The 13,141-nt window shown below is 38.9% G+C and overlaps 3 protein-coding genes across 3 annotated transcripts in view; 2 read left to right on the plus strand and 1 right to left on the minus strand.

The window, feature by feature from the left end:
- The window catches only part of LOC144649019 (M-phase phosphoprotein 6-like), a 4,740-nt gene extending 3,788 nt beyond the window's left edge, over window positions 1-952 (minus strand). The window contains exons 1-2 of the mRNA XM_078508477.1: window positions 851-952; window positions 664-773 (exon numbers count right to left, since the gene is read on the minus strand). Of these exons, the coding sequence (XP_078364603.1) occupies window positions 664-773; window positions 851-916 (176 nt within the window). The 5' untranslated portion in view covers window positions 917-952. The remainder of the gene's footprint in view (window positions 1-663; window positions 774-850) is intronic.
- Window positions 953-1,581: 629 nt separating this feature from the next.
- LOC144652049 (cilia- and flagella-associated protein 90-like) lies at window positions 1,582-4,643 on the plus strand. The gene is made up of 4 exons (XM_078512088.1): window positions 1,582-1,735; window positions 2,168-2,302; window positions 3,321-3,431; window positions 4,435-4,643. The coding sequence occupies exons 1-4, from the start codon at window positions 1,628-1,630 to the stop codon at window positions 4,579-4,581; spliced, it is 501 nt and encodes a 166-aa protein (XP_078368214.1). The 5' UTR covers window positions 1,582-1,627; the 3' UTR covers window positions 4,582-4,643.
- A 5,755-nt stretch (window positions 4,644-10,398) lies between these two features.
- Window positions 10,399-12,306, plus strand: LOC144652050 (beta-1,3-galactosyltransferase 5-like). Its single transcript, XM_078512089.1, has one exon. It carries the CDS (start codon window positions 10,485-10,487, stop codon window positions 11,595-11,597), a length of 1,113 nt encoding a protein of 370 aa, XP_078368215.1. The 5' UTR covers window positions 10,399-10,484; the 3' UTR covers window positions 11,598-12,306.
- The last annotated feature ends 835 nt before the right edge of the window (window positions 12,307-13,141 follow it).

The following is a 13,141-nucleotide window of genomic DNA, read 5'->3' on the forward strand; positions in this document are numbered from 1 at the left end:
TTTGGTATTGACTATTGGCCTATCCTTAAAAATAAAGAGGAAGAGAAGGAGAGAATGGCCATCAACAGCTTGAGTAAAACATGTCAAAGATCTACAGTGGACTGGACTGGGTCTAGCATCTACAATGACATCTGCAACAGGCCGCAACCAATGGGGTAAGATTTCTGTATAGCTCCACACTATATCCCTTTTCAAACGAACAGCAGCCATGAATCCTAATTTCTCAAACCACGGTTTCTCAAACCTTTCAGTAATTTCAACCAATCATTGTTCTCCTTCCCTTAGTCGAACTACCCAATTTCTCAAGCCAATTTTTGTTTGCCTCGGAGGTTAGAGAAATTGGGATTCCACTAGCTGTAGAATGAGAGTTACAAAATTGTATGCATAATCAAGTACAGTGTTAGATGGAAAACATGCCACCCATGACATTCCAATGTAGAAGCCACAGTAAGGTACTTTGTGCCAGAGTATTAAATTCACTTCCTCCTACCCCAACTCTACACCCCTCCCCCACACCACCACCCCCAGTCTCCCTTCCCTTCTATTGAGTTTATTGACCCACGTGTCGCACACTTAGTCCGAGCCAGTTAGGAAAAGCCACTTGATAAATATCATTTTTCCAATAACAGAAGAGGCAAGGTATATTAATTCATCAAGACTGACCGATCTTCCTTTTCTTTCCCGTCCAGTACCCAATGTGATTCTTCAATAGCACGCTGTCGTTCTTCTTCAAGTTGGCGGCGATAATCTGATTCTGCTTTCCTCTTCATGAACTAAATATCAAAAAATTGATTAGCAGCATTGAAGAAAGATACTTAGCAATACTTTATGGAATATTATAATGCAGTACCTTCATTTCCATTAGATTTTTCGACAAAGATTTCTTCCCTTGCTGTGGAACAACGTCGGCCGCCATGTTGAATTTTACTGTCTAGATCCCAGTCTTTCCATCAAGAAAAAACTTAAGGCAAATAAGAGTCTCTTAAAATCTATCAGTTTCACTAAAGCGTCCTGCTGCGTTTCTAACAAATCTCTGGACTTCATATATTTTTAATTTATTCATTTATTTATCTTTTTACTGTATATTGTTATTAATTCATCTATTTTACCTATCATTATTTATTCAGATATTGTAAATAAATTTTGGATCATGTATTATATAGGATCTTATTGTAATTTATTATTTTAGATAGTGCAGGTCCACATCAGGACTTAACGTCTTGCCAATTATTTTGTAACCTGCTTTATCAAATAAACCATGTATGTATGTATGTATGTATGTATGTATGTATGTATGTATGTATGTATGTATGTATCTTTCAGCTCGAGCGCACCCGAAGCGCATAAGCGCAAGGCGCGCGCAAAAGAGAGAACGAAGGAAAGACATTATTCTTTATGTTGTCAGACTTATCTCGCATGCCTTCTTTCCATTGCTGTCCTCAATCTGAGCAATAAAATAAGCTATTAGTGGCACTACGCTAGCGTGGAACATGATTTGAGTGAGCAAATTCTGGTGTCATATCACTTACGCGCTTGCGCGCGCGCGCAATACGACCTGCGCGCTGTAAGTGTCGTCACAAAAGGTCAAAGGCGCAATTTACTTTTTGTCTTTTACTTCATCAATACGATGGAGGAATCAACGACAAGGAGGGCTGGAGGAATGATGATGTCCAACTACGGACTAAAAACATACACACCTGAACAAACCAAGGAGCAATGGAGGGAGAGCATGAGGGTATGGCTGGCTTGTTTATAACTCAGTATCACGAAAGTGATTTCGTTTTCCTCAAAAACTACTTAGGGTACAGATTTCTAATCATTATTTGTCGTTTAGCTTCCAAGGTTTCGCTGTTCTTTTAACTAGAACTGAATATCAAGGCTAGGCAATGTTCAGTTGGTAAAAGATGGCTGGTTTGGGAGAAATTTTGCAAGATCCATAAAGATACTGACTAACTACTAAACTTTTCTTTGGGTCTTATGAAAAATTTGCCAACCTCGTACCCAGGGAAAAGCCCTGGACTCCCTGGGAACGAGGTTGAAAATTTGCTACAGTTAAAATTTTCCGACAATTAAATTTATTTAAAATTTCCAATTGTTTTATTCACTCTTTACCTGACATCATTTACTCTCTAACATGTATATTTTTGTTTCTGTCTTTATATTACAGAGAGAAATTCGTCTTCGAGATACTCATCTTATAGCTTCCAATTGCAGTGAAGCTCTATCCAAAGCTTGGAAAACCAGTTTCTCAAGACACCTGTCTTCAGATGCTATAATGAACTACTTTAATACTAACAAACAGGTAATAGAACTCATCTGCCACTAGACAGACAATGACATCGAAAGTGACGATAGTAGTGATAGTGATGGTGATTGTGAAAGTGACATTGACAGTGATGGTGACAGTGATATTAGCGACCTTCAGATTTGACTACGAGTACGAGATCGAGTACGAGTACGACTTTGGAATTTCAACACAATCATATCCCCCAAGCTATAACTCTTCCCTTTTGCTGACTAACACATAAATAAACGTTAAGAATAAGATTGGTGTGATAAGTGATTATAGGAGGCACACGAATTTAGTTTGAAAACTCGTACTCGTACTTAATCTAGTACTCGTAGTCCAATCTGAAGGTCGCTAGTAATACATAGACGGCGGAGCAGGGGGGCAGGGGGACTGAACCCCGCGGCCCCCCCCCCCCCCCCCCACGTTTTGGTGCCGAAAATATCGCGCAAAATCGCAAAATTGGTTTGTCAAGATATTCCTTCTTCGAAACTTCCTTGGAAGTCTTCTGGAAACTTCGTTTATCCTCGGAAAAGTTCGAAAAATGATCGGGACGTTCGTATGGCCTTCGAACAACAATCGGAGAATCTGCGGAAATTTTCGGTCTAGAAACTGTTCTGAAAATAAAAAGTTGCTTGAATGGAAAAATGTTGCTCCAAATATGAAAACCAGCCGTGTATTTTTGGGACAGTCTTAGACCCCCCCACGCCACATTCCAAAACGCTCCACCGCCTCAGTAATAAAAGGGGTCAAACTTCGCAATGCAAAAACCCAGCAGTAAATGGTACTTGGTGCGAGTAATTCGCCCTGCTTCGCAGGATTGATCATTCGATTGTTTTTTTTTTTTGGCCCCGCACAAACGTGCGGGGCCGTTATAGGTTGCATTAATTGGGCGGAGTATTCTCTCTCCGTCCTTTGCGCTGCTCCCCAATTAACCAAACGCCTGGAGCAGACTATCTTGTTCACTTTTGAAACCCAGTGATTTAGTACCTCTTTTCGCTCTAGCTTTTCATCAACTGTAAATGTTTTGCAGCATGACAGGGCATCAAATTATGACAGAACATTTCACGTCAAGACTGGTTATTGCAGCAAACTTCACAGAGACGACAGAGAGCATACTCGAGGACTTAATGTTAATGCTGAGGTGAGTGGATTTGAACAATCTAACTTGTTTGAGCCTAATTTGCAAACAAAGTGAGGTGAAATACCAATATCCTTTTGCAATTTGCGTGTTTGGAAAGAAAAATCAAAAACATAAAAAAAAAACAAGCCCGTTCTGAAAATCCTTTTAGTCCTTCTCAGTCAAATAGGGAAGGGATGGAAACACGGTAGGGCTCTATAATAATAAAGGGATACCCGACTACGCCTGCAGTAGCTCACTACCAGGTCTTCATCAGGATAATTTCGGACTGTGAGTTGTTTTCTTTAAAATATTTCTGAGACAGCATAGAGATCCGTGATAGAATTATATCTCGTTTGTAGTTTTCTCAGTGTAACTTTTCCATCAAGTATCAACATTCTCTCCGTTGTACACTTCCCTTCTGTTCTTCGAGTACACAAGTATTCCGAATATATCAGATACAAATCCAAAATATGAAAGACTGGTTTCAAGAGTACTTCTTTGCACCCTTTTGGATCGTTATGTAACCGTTAATATCAACTTTTTTAAGACCTATACTACGGTCATATTAAACTGAAGTATTCATAACTACAATAACTACCAATCACATCAAGTATCTTATGCACGTGACTGTATTCTAACTTGCATGCACTCTATCCGCAAAATGCATTCTAAAGGATTCCCAAGTGTCATCGCGGTAATACTCTCGAACTGGATTGAGATCTTCTACTGAATTTCATAGCAAACTAATCAGAACTCGAAGTAAAACCATGCAACTGGTGCTAAAACGTGATTAAAATTATACAATATAATTACGTTTCAATTTTGGTTCTGCTCCTCTACCATTTAAAACGTGAAAATTGCAAGAGTTTTTAACCGTGTCTGATTTATTTTTACTCTAGCCGTAGTTTGAGCGTCTTTAATTTCGTCTTGACGCTTACAGTGGTAGAGAGAACTCAAGTAAAGAACAGCGTGGTACATTAACTATAGTTGTAAGCTAAATTAATTTTACGATTTCTCCACATAGAAGCAAACAAAGGCGGTGCCAGTTCTAAGCTCTTCTCTGTATGGCCATCGACCTCCGCTTGAGTCTCCTTCCCGAAGACACGTCCGCGTGGCAACTGTGAAGCGAGACTTCTACCGTCACAGCGGAACAAATATACCACTGTTTTAGCACATTGATCCTTGCGTTTTGGTCAGCAAGAGATAATATTAAAATTGTTATAAAAAAACTGACTCATTTTAATATGTGTGGAATAGATTTCCAAAAAGGTTTATTCTTGCTTTCAGTTCATCATTTTCGTCCTCGTTAGTGAGGATGAGTGGACGCTTAAGTGTTTTTCACTGTTTGGAAGAACAACATCGGCTAAGGTCATGTGGGGTAAAAAGTCTGACAATTGACAATACAACGATTAAAAGGGCATTGAATTAACACTTATTACGAACAACGGCAAGGGGTGATTTGAAATTTTTGTTTCCACGCTTAAATAAATCTTACCCACAGGGTAGACTTCTAATAGCATCAATTCAGATTTCGACGCCATATTAGTCAGTTGACGGTTTTTGTCGTTGTCCGTGTTTTAAGTAAAAACAGAGCTTCGATTTAATGTTGTTAGTTACGTTGTGTGGGACAACGGAAAATCATCAAACAACGCAAAAAGTGTTTTGTTATATTAGCTTCCTCTTAATTCCTCTTCTCAATTCTAATTTCAAGAGTTTAATGATCAGTGATGGCATCAGTGTCAATAGATGCCATCCTTAAATTGTTTTAAGAGCTCAACACAGATAAAGTTGAAGGTCGAGTGAAGGAAAACCGGAAACTGGCAATGAAATTAAAGTGGCTCTTCGTTTCAGCGCACAATATCACTAGGCAACAGTACAACAAGTGCTGTAACACACTTGATCTTCAATCACTTGGACAAGTATCATGTGTTAAAAAGCATTCGCTCTGTTCATGACAACTTCTTCGGAATTCGCTGCACTGGGGAGGACGGCTTTTATGCACGCATGGGTCTAAAACGACGTTATGAGTTGACAAGTTTTAAGATTACTGGAAATAGACTTTTAAACGTGTTATAGGCATTTGGAGGTTGAAAGCGGTTGAAGGTGACCATTTTAATTTAAATAGTCAGACGTTGTGATTTGGCTTTTTTACACAAGCACTCCCATGTTTAATTGACCTTGTTTAAACATTTGCTTATGGTTAGGGGAATCTTATATTTGTAAACATGTAATATATCATCACGATATAAAAACAAAACAAAAAAACGATCAATGTTGTTGATGTACAACAAAATTAATACAGCTATTGTTAAGAACAGAACCATGGCACTGATAATAAGTATTATTAAAAGCAAATGAATATTAAGTGGTGTACTCATGTCGATACTCACTGAACTGTGATAAACATGGTACGAATCACGCGATTCAAATCAAATTAGTTTAGATTTTAAGGATGTCATTGACCATTGAAATGCAGCTCCAACGACCATTCAAACCACAGCTTGGCTGTAAACGAAAAGTTACTTCCACTGGAAGGACATCGAAAACCGAAATAACGAAATTATTGCGGTCATCAAATTATCATTATCTAAAGATCTCTAAAGAATAACTCTAAGTGTAGCGATGATCGAGAAAACGAGAAGCACGAGAAATTACTGAATTAACATGTACCACTTATAGACTCGGCTAATCAAAATATATGCACTCCTGGGAAACATTTTTATAAGAGTGTTTTGAACGGGAAATAGAACCATGCAACGCTATCTAGAACGCTCGTTCAAATATATTTGAGATGATACTTCAACAATGAATTACGCTTGTTTCTCGAACCCCACGTTTTTATCACAGGTCAAATGCTTGTGGTCCTCTTTTCTTAATTACCGGTAACAAGTGCGAGGGAAATAACAGCCGGGATCTGTCGCGATTTTGTGTGTACCATCATGCGCGCATGCGTACGGCATAGTGTCTGTCGTCCTCAGAGGCCGCGATCTTTTTGGTCAGCACCAAAAATCGACACAAGCACGACACAAATACAAATAGAAAAAAACAAATACCACTATTATTTTATCTCAAATGTTTCTCTCGACGAAAAAGCAGATGTAAGAAACTTTGAAAAAGTACAAAAGAGAATTTACTTTCCCACAAGAACAAGTAGAACTAATCACAGAAGCAAATTGCCATATTTTTCAATGTTCCCATGTTTGTTTCGTGTTATAAAAAAATCCTGAACACTTGAGACATTAAAAAGAAACGCCGCCTTCGGCGTCAGCATATTCGAAAGGACAGTATCCAGGCATCATTTTATTTCCGGTATTAAAACAATCAAATATCTTTCGTGTCCTACAAACTAACAAAACGCGAACGAGAAAAAAACCATGGTTTAAATTTATGTGCTTAAACTAAACATGACTTGGTCAATTTTAAACTCTTGAGCTTGAGCTTATGATCTTCGAATAACTGCTTGGCCTTTCAATTTTTGGATATTGGTTCATTTGGATTGGTCACGCCACACCACACCCCAACTGAAACAAGCCGAGACAAGACTGAGTGTTATGTGACTAGATACTGAGAATAAAATGAAAACATTGTTATGAAAAGAAAGGATTAGTGCATTTTCCGCTTTGTCGTTCTCCTATTAACTACACATGGACTGCTATTTGTTTATATTTGATTGTTTATTTCACCTGAGGTTTATTTTTAGTTTAGAAAAGAGGCCGTACACCGTATCAGGCTCGCTACTTCACACTGTAAACACGACAAACAATATTAGACACACTGAAACGAAAAGATTTTCCCATGCCATTATTTATAATTAGAATCGTGCAATGAAGTTTATGGCAAAGTAGAACAATCGGTAAAGTGGTAAAGAACAATGCAGTCATAAAGAACGGTCCACCTGCTTAATTTGTTTGGATTTGCGGTTGAAAGGCGGACATTTGTAGATGATTTTCTTCGTGTCCTGTGAATGAGTTTGTTTGAGAAGCTATATCAAACAGTCCAGACTATTAGTGTCTGATCACGATATCAAACACCGCGAATTCCTTCAAGGAAAATAACTTGGCCAAGCGTCGTGATTCAAAACTCTGTTTTTGCAAACACTTTCTCTCATGTTTGAGATTAAACCAAATGTTAAAATGTAAACCCTCATCCTTGAAAGCTGATTGTTATCAAAAAAAACAAAAAACCGTGAAATACCGGTTATAACAGCCACCTCCCTCGGGGTTATATTAGTTCATCGGAATTCATGACTTTCGTTCCGGTTGCAGGCCACCCGATGCATAAACCTCCCCCTCCTCCTCCCCCCTACTCCGGGTAACTATGGAAGTCTTATAAGATACGTTTTAAAACAAAGGTGAAATTTTTCATTTGCTTTGTCGATATGACGACTTAAAGGTTTAATCACTCATTTTGAGGGTTATGTAGTTACATTTGAAAGATTGTTTGTTTATTGTTGTTATTTTTGCCGTTTAATTTCAATGGATTTAGAGCGATTTCTTATCGTTATTTTCCTTATCCTCAACGCAAGAGAAGCGCAAATCTTTCTTCGAAAGCACCATAAAAAGGTTTTCTGACAGTGCATTTCATGACGTTTTCTACAATTATTTTTTTTCGAATTCGTATTTCCCGGTTGTAAAGTCCCTCCGATGTAAGCCCACCCTCCGACCCGGTCAAAATCGCAGCGATATTTATTTTATCATTTACATTTTTCAGGTGATATTTTATTTTATCATTTATATATTATTTTATCAACCCTTTCAAAGGGACGTTACCAAGTTTGATAATACTATTTCTGGCCGGGTGTACGAAAATTTGAGGTATTCTACACTGATACCTCATTACTAACATTTCGATACAGTTCAAGATAAAACGTTTGAAATTAGACATAGCTTGTTTTTTATCTTGAGATCCCATAAAACCAATATTTCTACGCTATTTTTAATTTTCAGACATGGTAACAATTTAAAAGCGATATTGTGATAAACTAATGATATTTTGTAACGTTAACGGCCGCCATGTTTGACCGCCAAAACCGAACTTCAACATGGCGGACGTAAATCGAGCACGGTGGATCAGTTGAGCAGAAAATGGCGTATGGGCCAATCAGGTCGTTCAGATTTAATTTGATTAGAGAAATTACCGCCTGAAGTCTAACTGCCGCTATTTCACTAGCCTATTGTTCTTTTGCCTAGTTCTTACACGGACCATTACTTAATTGAACTGCTATTTTTGACTCAGAAATCTTAACATTTTTTTGTTGTGTGTAACCAAACAGATTATCGGGTGATAATGACTCAAATTGGAGACGGAAGGATGAGTCGGAAGAAAATTATGGCGACTGAGAGATTAGCACCTCAGACACAAATACAACTCAGTTCTATTTTAAGCCACGTCAGATCCAAGCTCAAAAACGCATTTCTCCTAACTGGCCTTCGACCTTTTTTGGTTTTCTGTTTTAGGAATGTGGTGATGCATCAATTTGATAATATATTAAGACATTCTCAGGAAAAATCCAGTTTTAGCACTGTTGGAATTTGTAAGGCCTTTCTGAATATAACGAGATTTTAGTCTGAAAATATTATTCACTGATTCCAGGAATTCACAACCAAATAAGGGAGTTTTTTGAGCTGTATAGAGCATGCCCGGGAAAGGATCTAACAAAGGGTATATCCCGCCAACCTGACTCAGATCAGCGCCCCAACAGCACAAACTGTGAACATGGCAAACGCCGGAACTCGCATTTTTAACTCCAAAGTCGTGGATAGTTCTAAAACCCGGGTCACAGCGACCGATATCGAGCACACTAGCCCGGGCAGCGATTTGTTGTCCGTTTTCCTTAGAACAATATCTTGATAATGTTCTCATTTTTTTTATTTTTCTGATATGAAGACTTGCATAACAATTATGCTTTTCATTTTTTCAACGGTTATTTTTTTTTTATAGAAAGAATATATCTCCATGAGACTTATCGGATTCTGTATTAATTTTAAACGACATACACGGCAACACAACTCGGGTATTGTAAACTCCGGTAATGGCACTCCACACGAACCTTCAAGGGAAATTGAGAGAGGTTCTAGTTATCAATGGTTCGAGTCAGTCGAGGGTAAAATTAGTAAGAAAATGACCTGGAGGGGAATGGAAAAGGTTCGAGCTAGTTCGAGTTATTGAATTGAGTTATGAGGGTTCGTGTTATCGGGATTCAATCGTAATTTAATTAATTGGGAGCATTAATGTTAATGTGATTACCATTATGTTCGACACTATCGATGAAAGACGAAATTTCGTTAACAAGTATGAATTTTCCGTGATCAATGCAATTATAAACGAGTGATGCCGGAAGAAAAGATGTCATGTTTCCATCATCTACTGAATTTTTTCTTAGTAACCCCCAGGGTGCTGAAAGGAAATTGCAAATGGTTTTTGTTCTTACCTACCGAGAAGGAAATACATGAACGAGGAATGTTCGAACACGCGGTTATCCGCTGCGCACATCCCGAGTGCGCACTGGCTGTGGTCGCTTAGCAACAGGCTGGATAGTTTGCAAAACATTTTAAGGCACAAGTGTTTACGTTTAGATTTGGATGCTCACGAGAAACATTGATATAAATAATATTAACAAGATGACCTTGATTGGTGCTGCTACAAAGCAAGTGCTGTTACAATCTTCCTTCGCCTCTAGTGCTGTATCTTTCTCTTAGAATTTTCAACCTAAACGTGAACCTCAAGTGCACGTGGCTTATGACGAAATACCACGTTGTAACATACCGGTGTTTTTCGTGCGTGAATGCCTGATGTGTGTTGACATAATAGTCTAGCTATGATATCGATATAGCTTACACTCGATATAAGTTGAGTGCAACTAGCCTGGAACTAATGAGTGTAAAGCCGAAATCGAATATGTGAAAACAATCGCCGTGCCTCAAAACATGCTAATCAGTGATAATGCATAATGAGGTTAAAGATCCAATTTTTGAACATCGATGGCTAGTCGTCTGGAACAACATTCCTTGTCTTTCACACAATATAAAAAGCTTAAGTGACGACAATAACGCAAACACTGAAGCTATAGCCGTGATGACTTCTCCAACACCGCACCTCAGTCGAACACAGAAGCGTTATCTGAAGAAACTCGCAAGCTTCTTCTATGTGACGGTGACGATTGTAATCGTAACAGTTTTTCTTCGAGACTGGTCACAAACTTGGACGATTGATGCCTCTCCGCGCACGAGGCAGTTACGATCAGTGAAAATTTCCACGGAGGTCGAGCTAATCACACCGCGAACATCACCGAGGGCGGAGGAATTACACGAATTTACAAAAACAACAGAAAGACCGGCGAGCACAACTACGGAGTCCTCATTTCCTCCCAGTACTGCCAGTGCACCTACAACAGACGACGGATTAGCTGCAGAACACAAAACTACTCTAACCACAAGAGCAACATGTAATGGACATTATTTTCTTCTTATTCTTGTTTCATCTGCTCCTGATTATTTCGACAGACGGCGAATAATCCGTCAAACATGGGCTGCCGACAGCGCCATAAAAACCCGCTGGAAGACAGTTTTTTTGCTCGGGCAATCACGCGACAAAAATCAATCCGAGCTGCTTCTGCGCGAAGAAGCTTTCTACGGGGACATGATTCGTGCAAACTATTTTGAAAATTACTGGAACCAAACCCTCAAGATTGAGATGGGTTTTGAGTGGGCAGCAAGATATTGCAGTTTTACATTTCTACTCAAAGCGGACGACGATGTTTTCATCAACCCCCCGGCTGTCATCGCTGTACTGAATAGAGCCTCTACGCCCAAACAAAAGCTTTACATGGGATATGTATATAGAAACCCAGTGGTTAAAAGAACGGGGAAATGGTTTTTAAGCAAAGAGGAATACAATGAAACGCATTATCCTGACTTCTGCGCTGGTCCAGGATATATTTTATCGCTAGATGTCGTACATTCGTTTGTTAACATTTTTGGCAGCTTACCTAAGTTCAAATTTGACGATGTTTATGTTGGAATGCTTGCTGCAAAAATCGGTCTAAACGCCGTTCATAACAGAGGCTTCCAAACGCCTCCGTACTTATCCACAACATGTGTTTTGTATGACAACACTTTAGTAAGACATGGAGCTGTTGGCCAGTGTCTACTTGACCTTTTCAAAAAGACGATGCCATCTTTTAGTTAGCATACGTTAAAATTATTGCATTAGATTATCTAAAATGAAGCCAACGTAATAATTTAATTCAAATTCCATACGATCAGGTGTGCCGGTATGATCGCTGGGGATTTTGTTGGCGCTGGCTAGCGATCGCCGGTTGCTTGATTTTGCTGTATATACGAACCATGCATATATAAGTCAAAAGTGCATATAAGTCAAAAGTGGAATGAATAATGACACTCATTTTGCCGCAATTGTTTCGTGATCGCCGATCGGATAAGGGCCTACCACCATCCGAGAGCTCGATTAAAGCCGGAAACCTATGCAGGAGTTGAACTTAATAAGCTCTACCAAGATTAACTTGTACTCTACCTTCGCGGCAAAAAAAAAAAAACAACATTAGGTTAACTGGCAATTAAACTGATGAAGATGGAAAAGGCCGTTTAAAAACAGTTACACATGCGAGATCAAGTCCGGTATAACGAACACAAGGGGATCCATTAACTTCAGTAAATGCGGTGTTTATTGGCTACAGGTATGATGTTCGTTATATCGTGCTTGAAATAACTTCGCAGAGCAACACAAAGTTTTACTGCTGATAAGAGTTGAAGTGTCAATAGACTCTCCGTGACCTGAGAGTTTTATTTACCCGTCGTTGTTGCCCAGGTAGTCATTAATAACGTATTATCAGAAAAGTATATTCGTTATTAAAATATAAAACATATTCCTATGCGGATTTTGTGGACTGCTCAGCATTAAGTCCCCATCCTGCTGTCTAAAGCATCCATTATATTTTTATAAAGCGACCTTTGGTAATAATATTGAATGAAGTTTTTATGTAGCTTCCGTGGAGAGACATTTTTGACGTGTTTTGAGGTTTGGTGATAAGCAGAAATCCTTTAATCTCTCCGGCACCATTCAAGAAGATTGTGTTTCGGCTGTCTACAGCAACTCCCCTACGATAAAACTGAAAAAAAAATCGAAGATGCAGACCTTGTAAAATATTTCCGATAGAAGCCGAGAAATATGATAACTATCCCACATGGTGATATTTGTTTTTCATTCCTACGTATTAGACCAATGAAAACAAAATAATGAAAACCTCATTGTTTTATCAAGCGATTAAGTGCTGGATATTAATCGCAGCAATATGATGAGCACGCGACACTAAACCCTTTCGATATGTTTTTGTCTTTACTGGTTATTCCCCGTCTTGTCTTAATTATTTTAAGAGATAAACACGACCATTAAAATCGTTGAACTTCTTAAATACTTGCGCTTCGTGCCGGGACATACTTGAAATGATCATCATAGCTAGCCAGGTAAATATTGAAACGGGATCGGCACAGAAGGCCCAGTCTGTGGACAGACGTGGGGGGTCTCCTTTTTTCTGAACTCTCAGTTCACGTGTCAACCTTTGCTTTTAAAGATCAATCCTTTAGTCTGTTCTCACCACCCCAACACGGACTGCAATAGAGAGTGCTACGGCTCTCGCCGGGTTACCGCAGACGACAAAAGCTTCGTATATTCGTTCTTTGACTGCCTCGGCCTCAATATCAATATTTCACCAA

Source organism: Oculina patagonica, chromosome 4 (genome assembly GCF_052425735.1).
Source record: "Oculina patagonica isolate OP01 chromosome 4, crgOcupat, whole genome shotgun sequence".
Lineage (NCBI taxonomy): Eukaryota > Metazoa > Cnidaria > Anthozoa > Scleractinia > Oculinidae > Oculina > Oculina patagonica.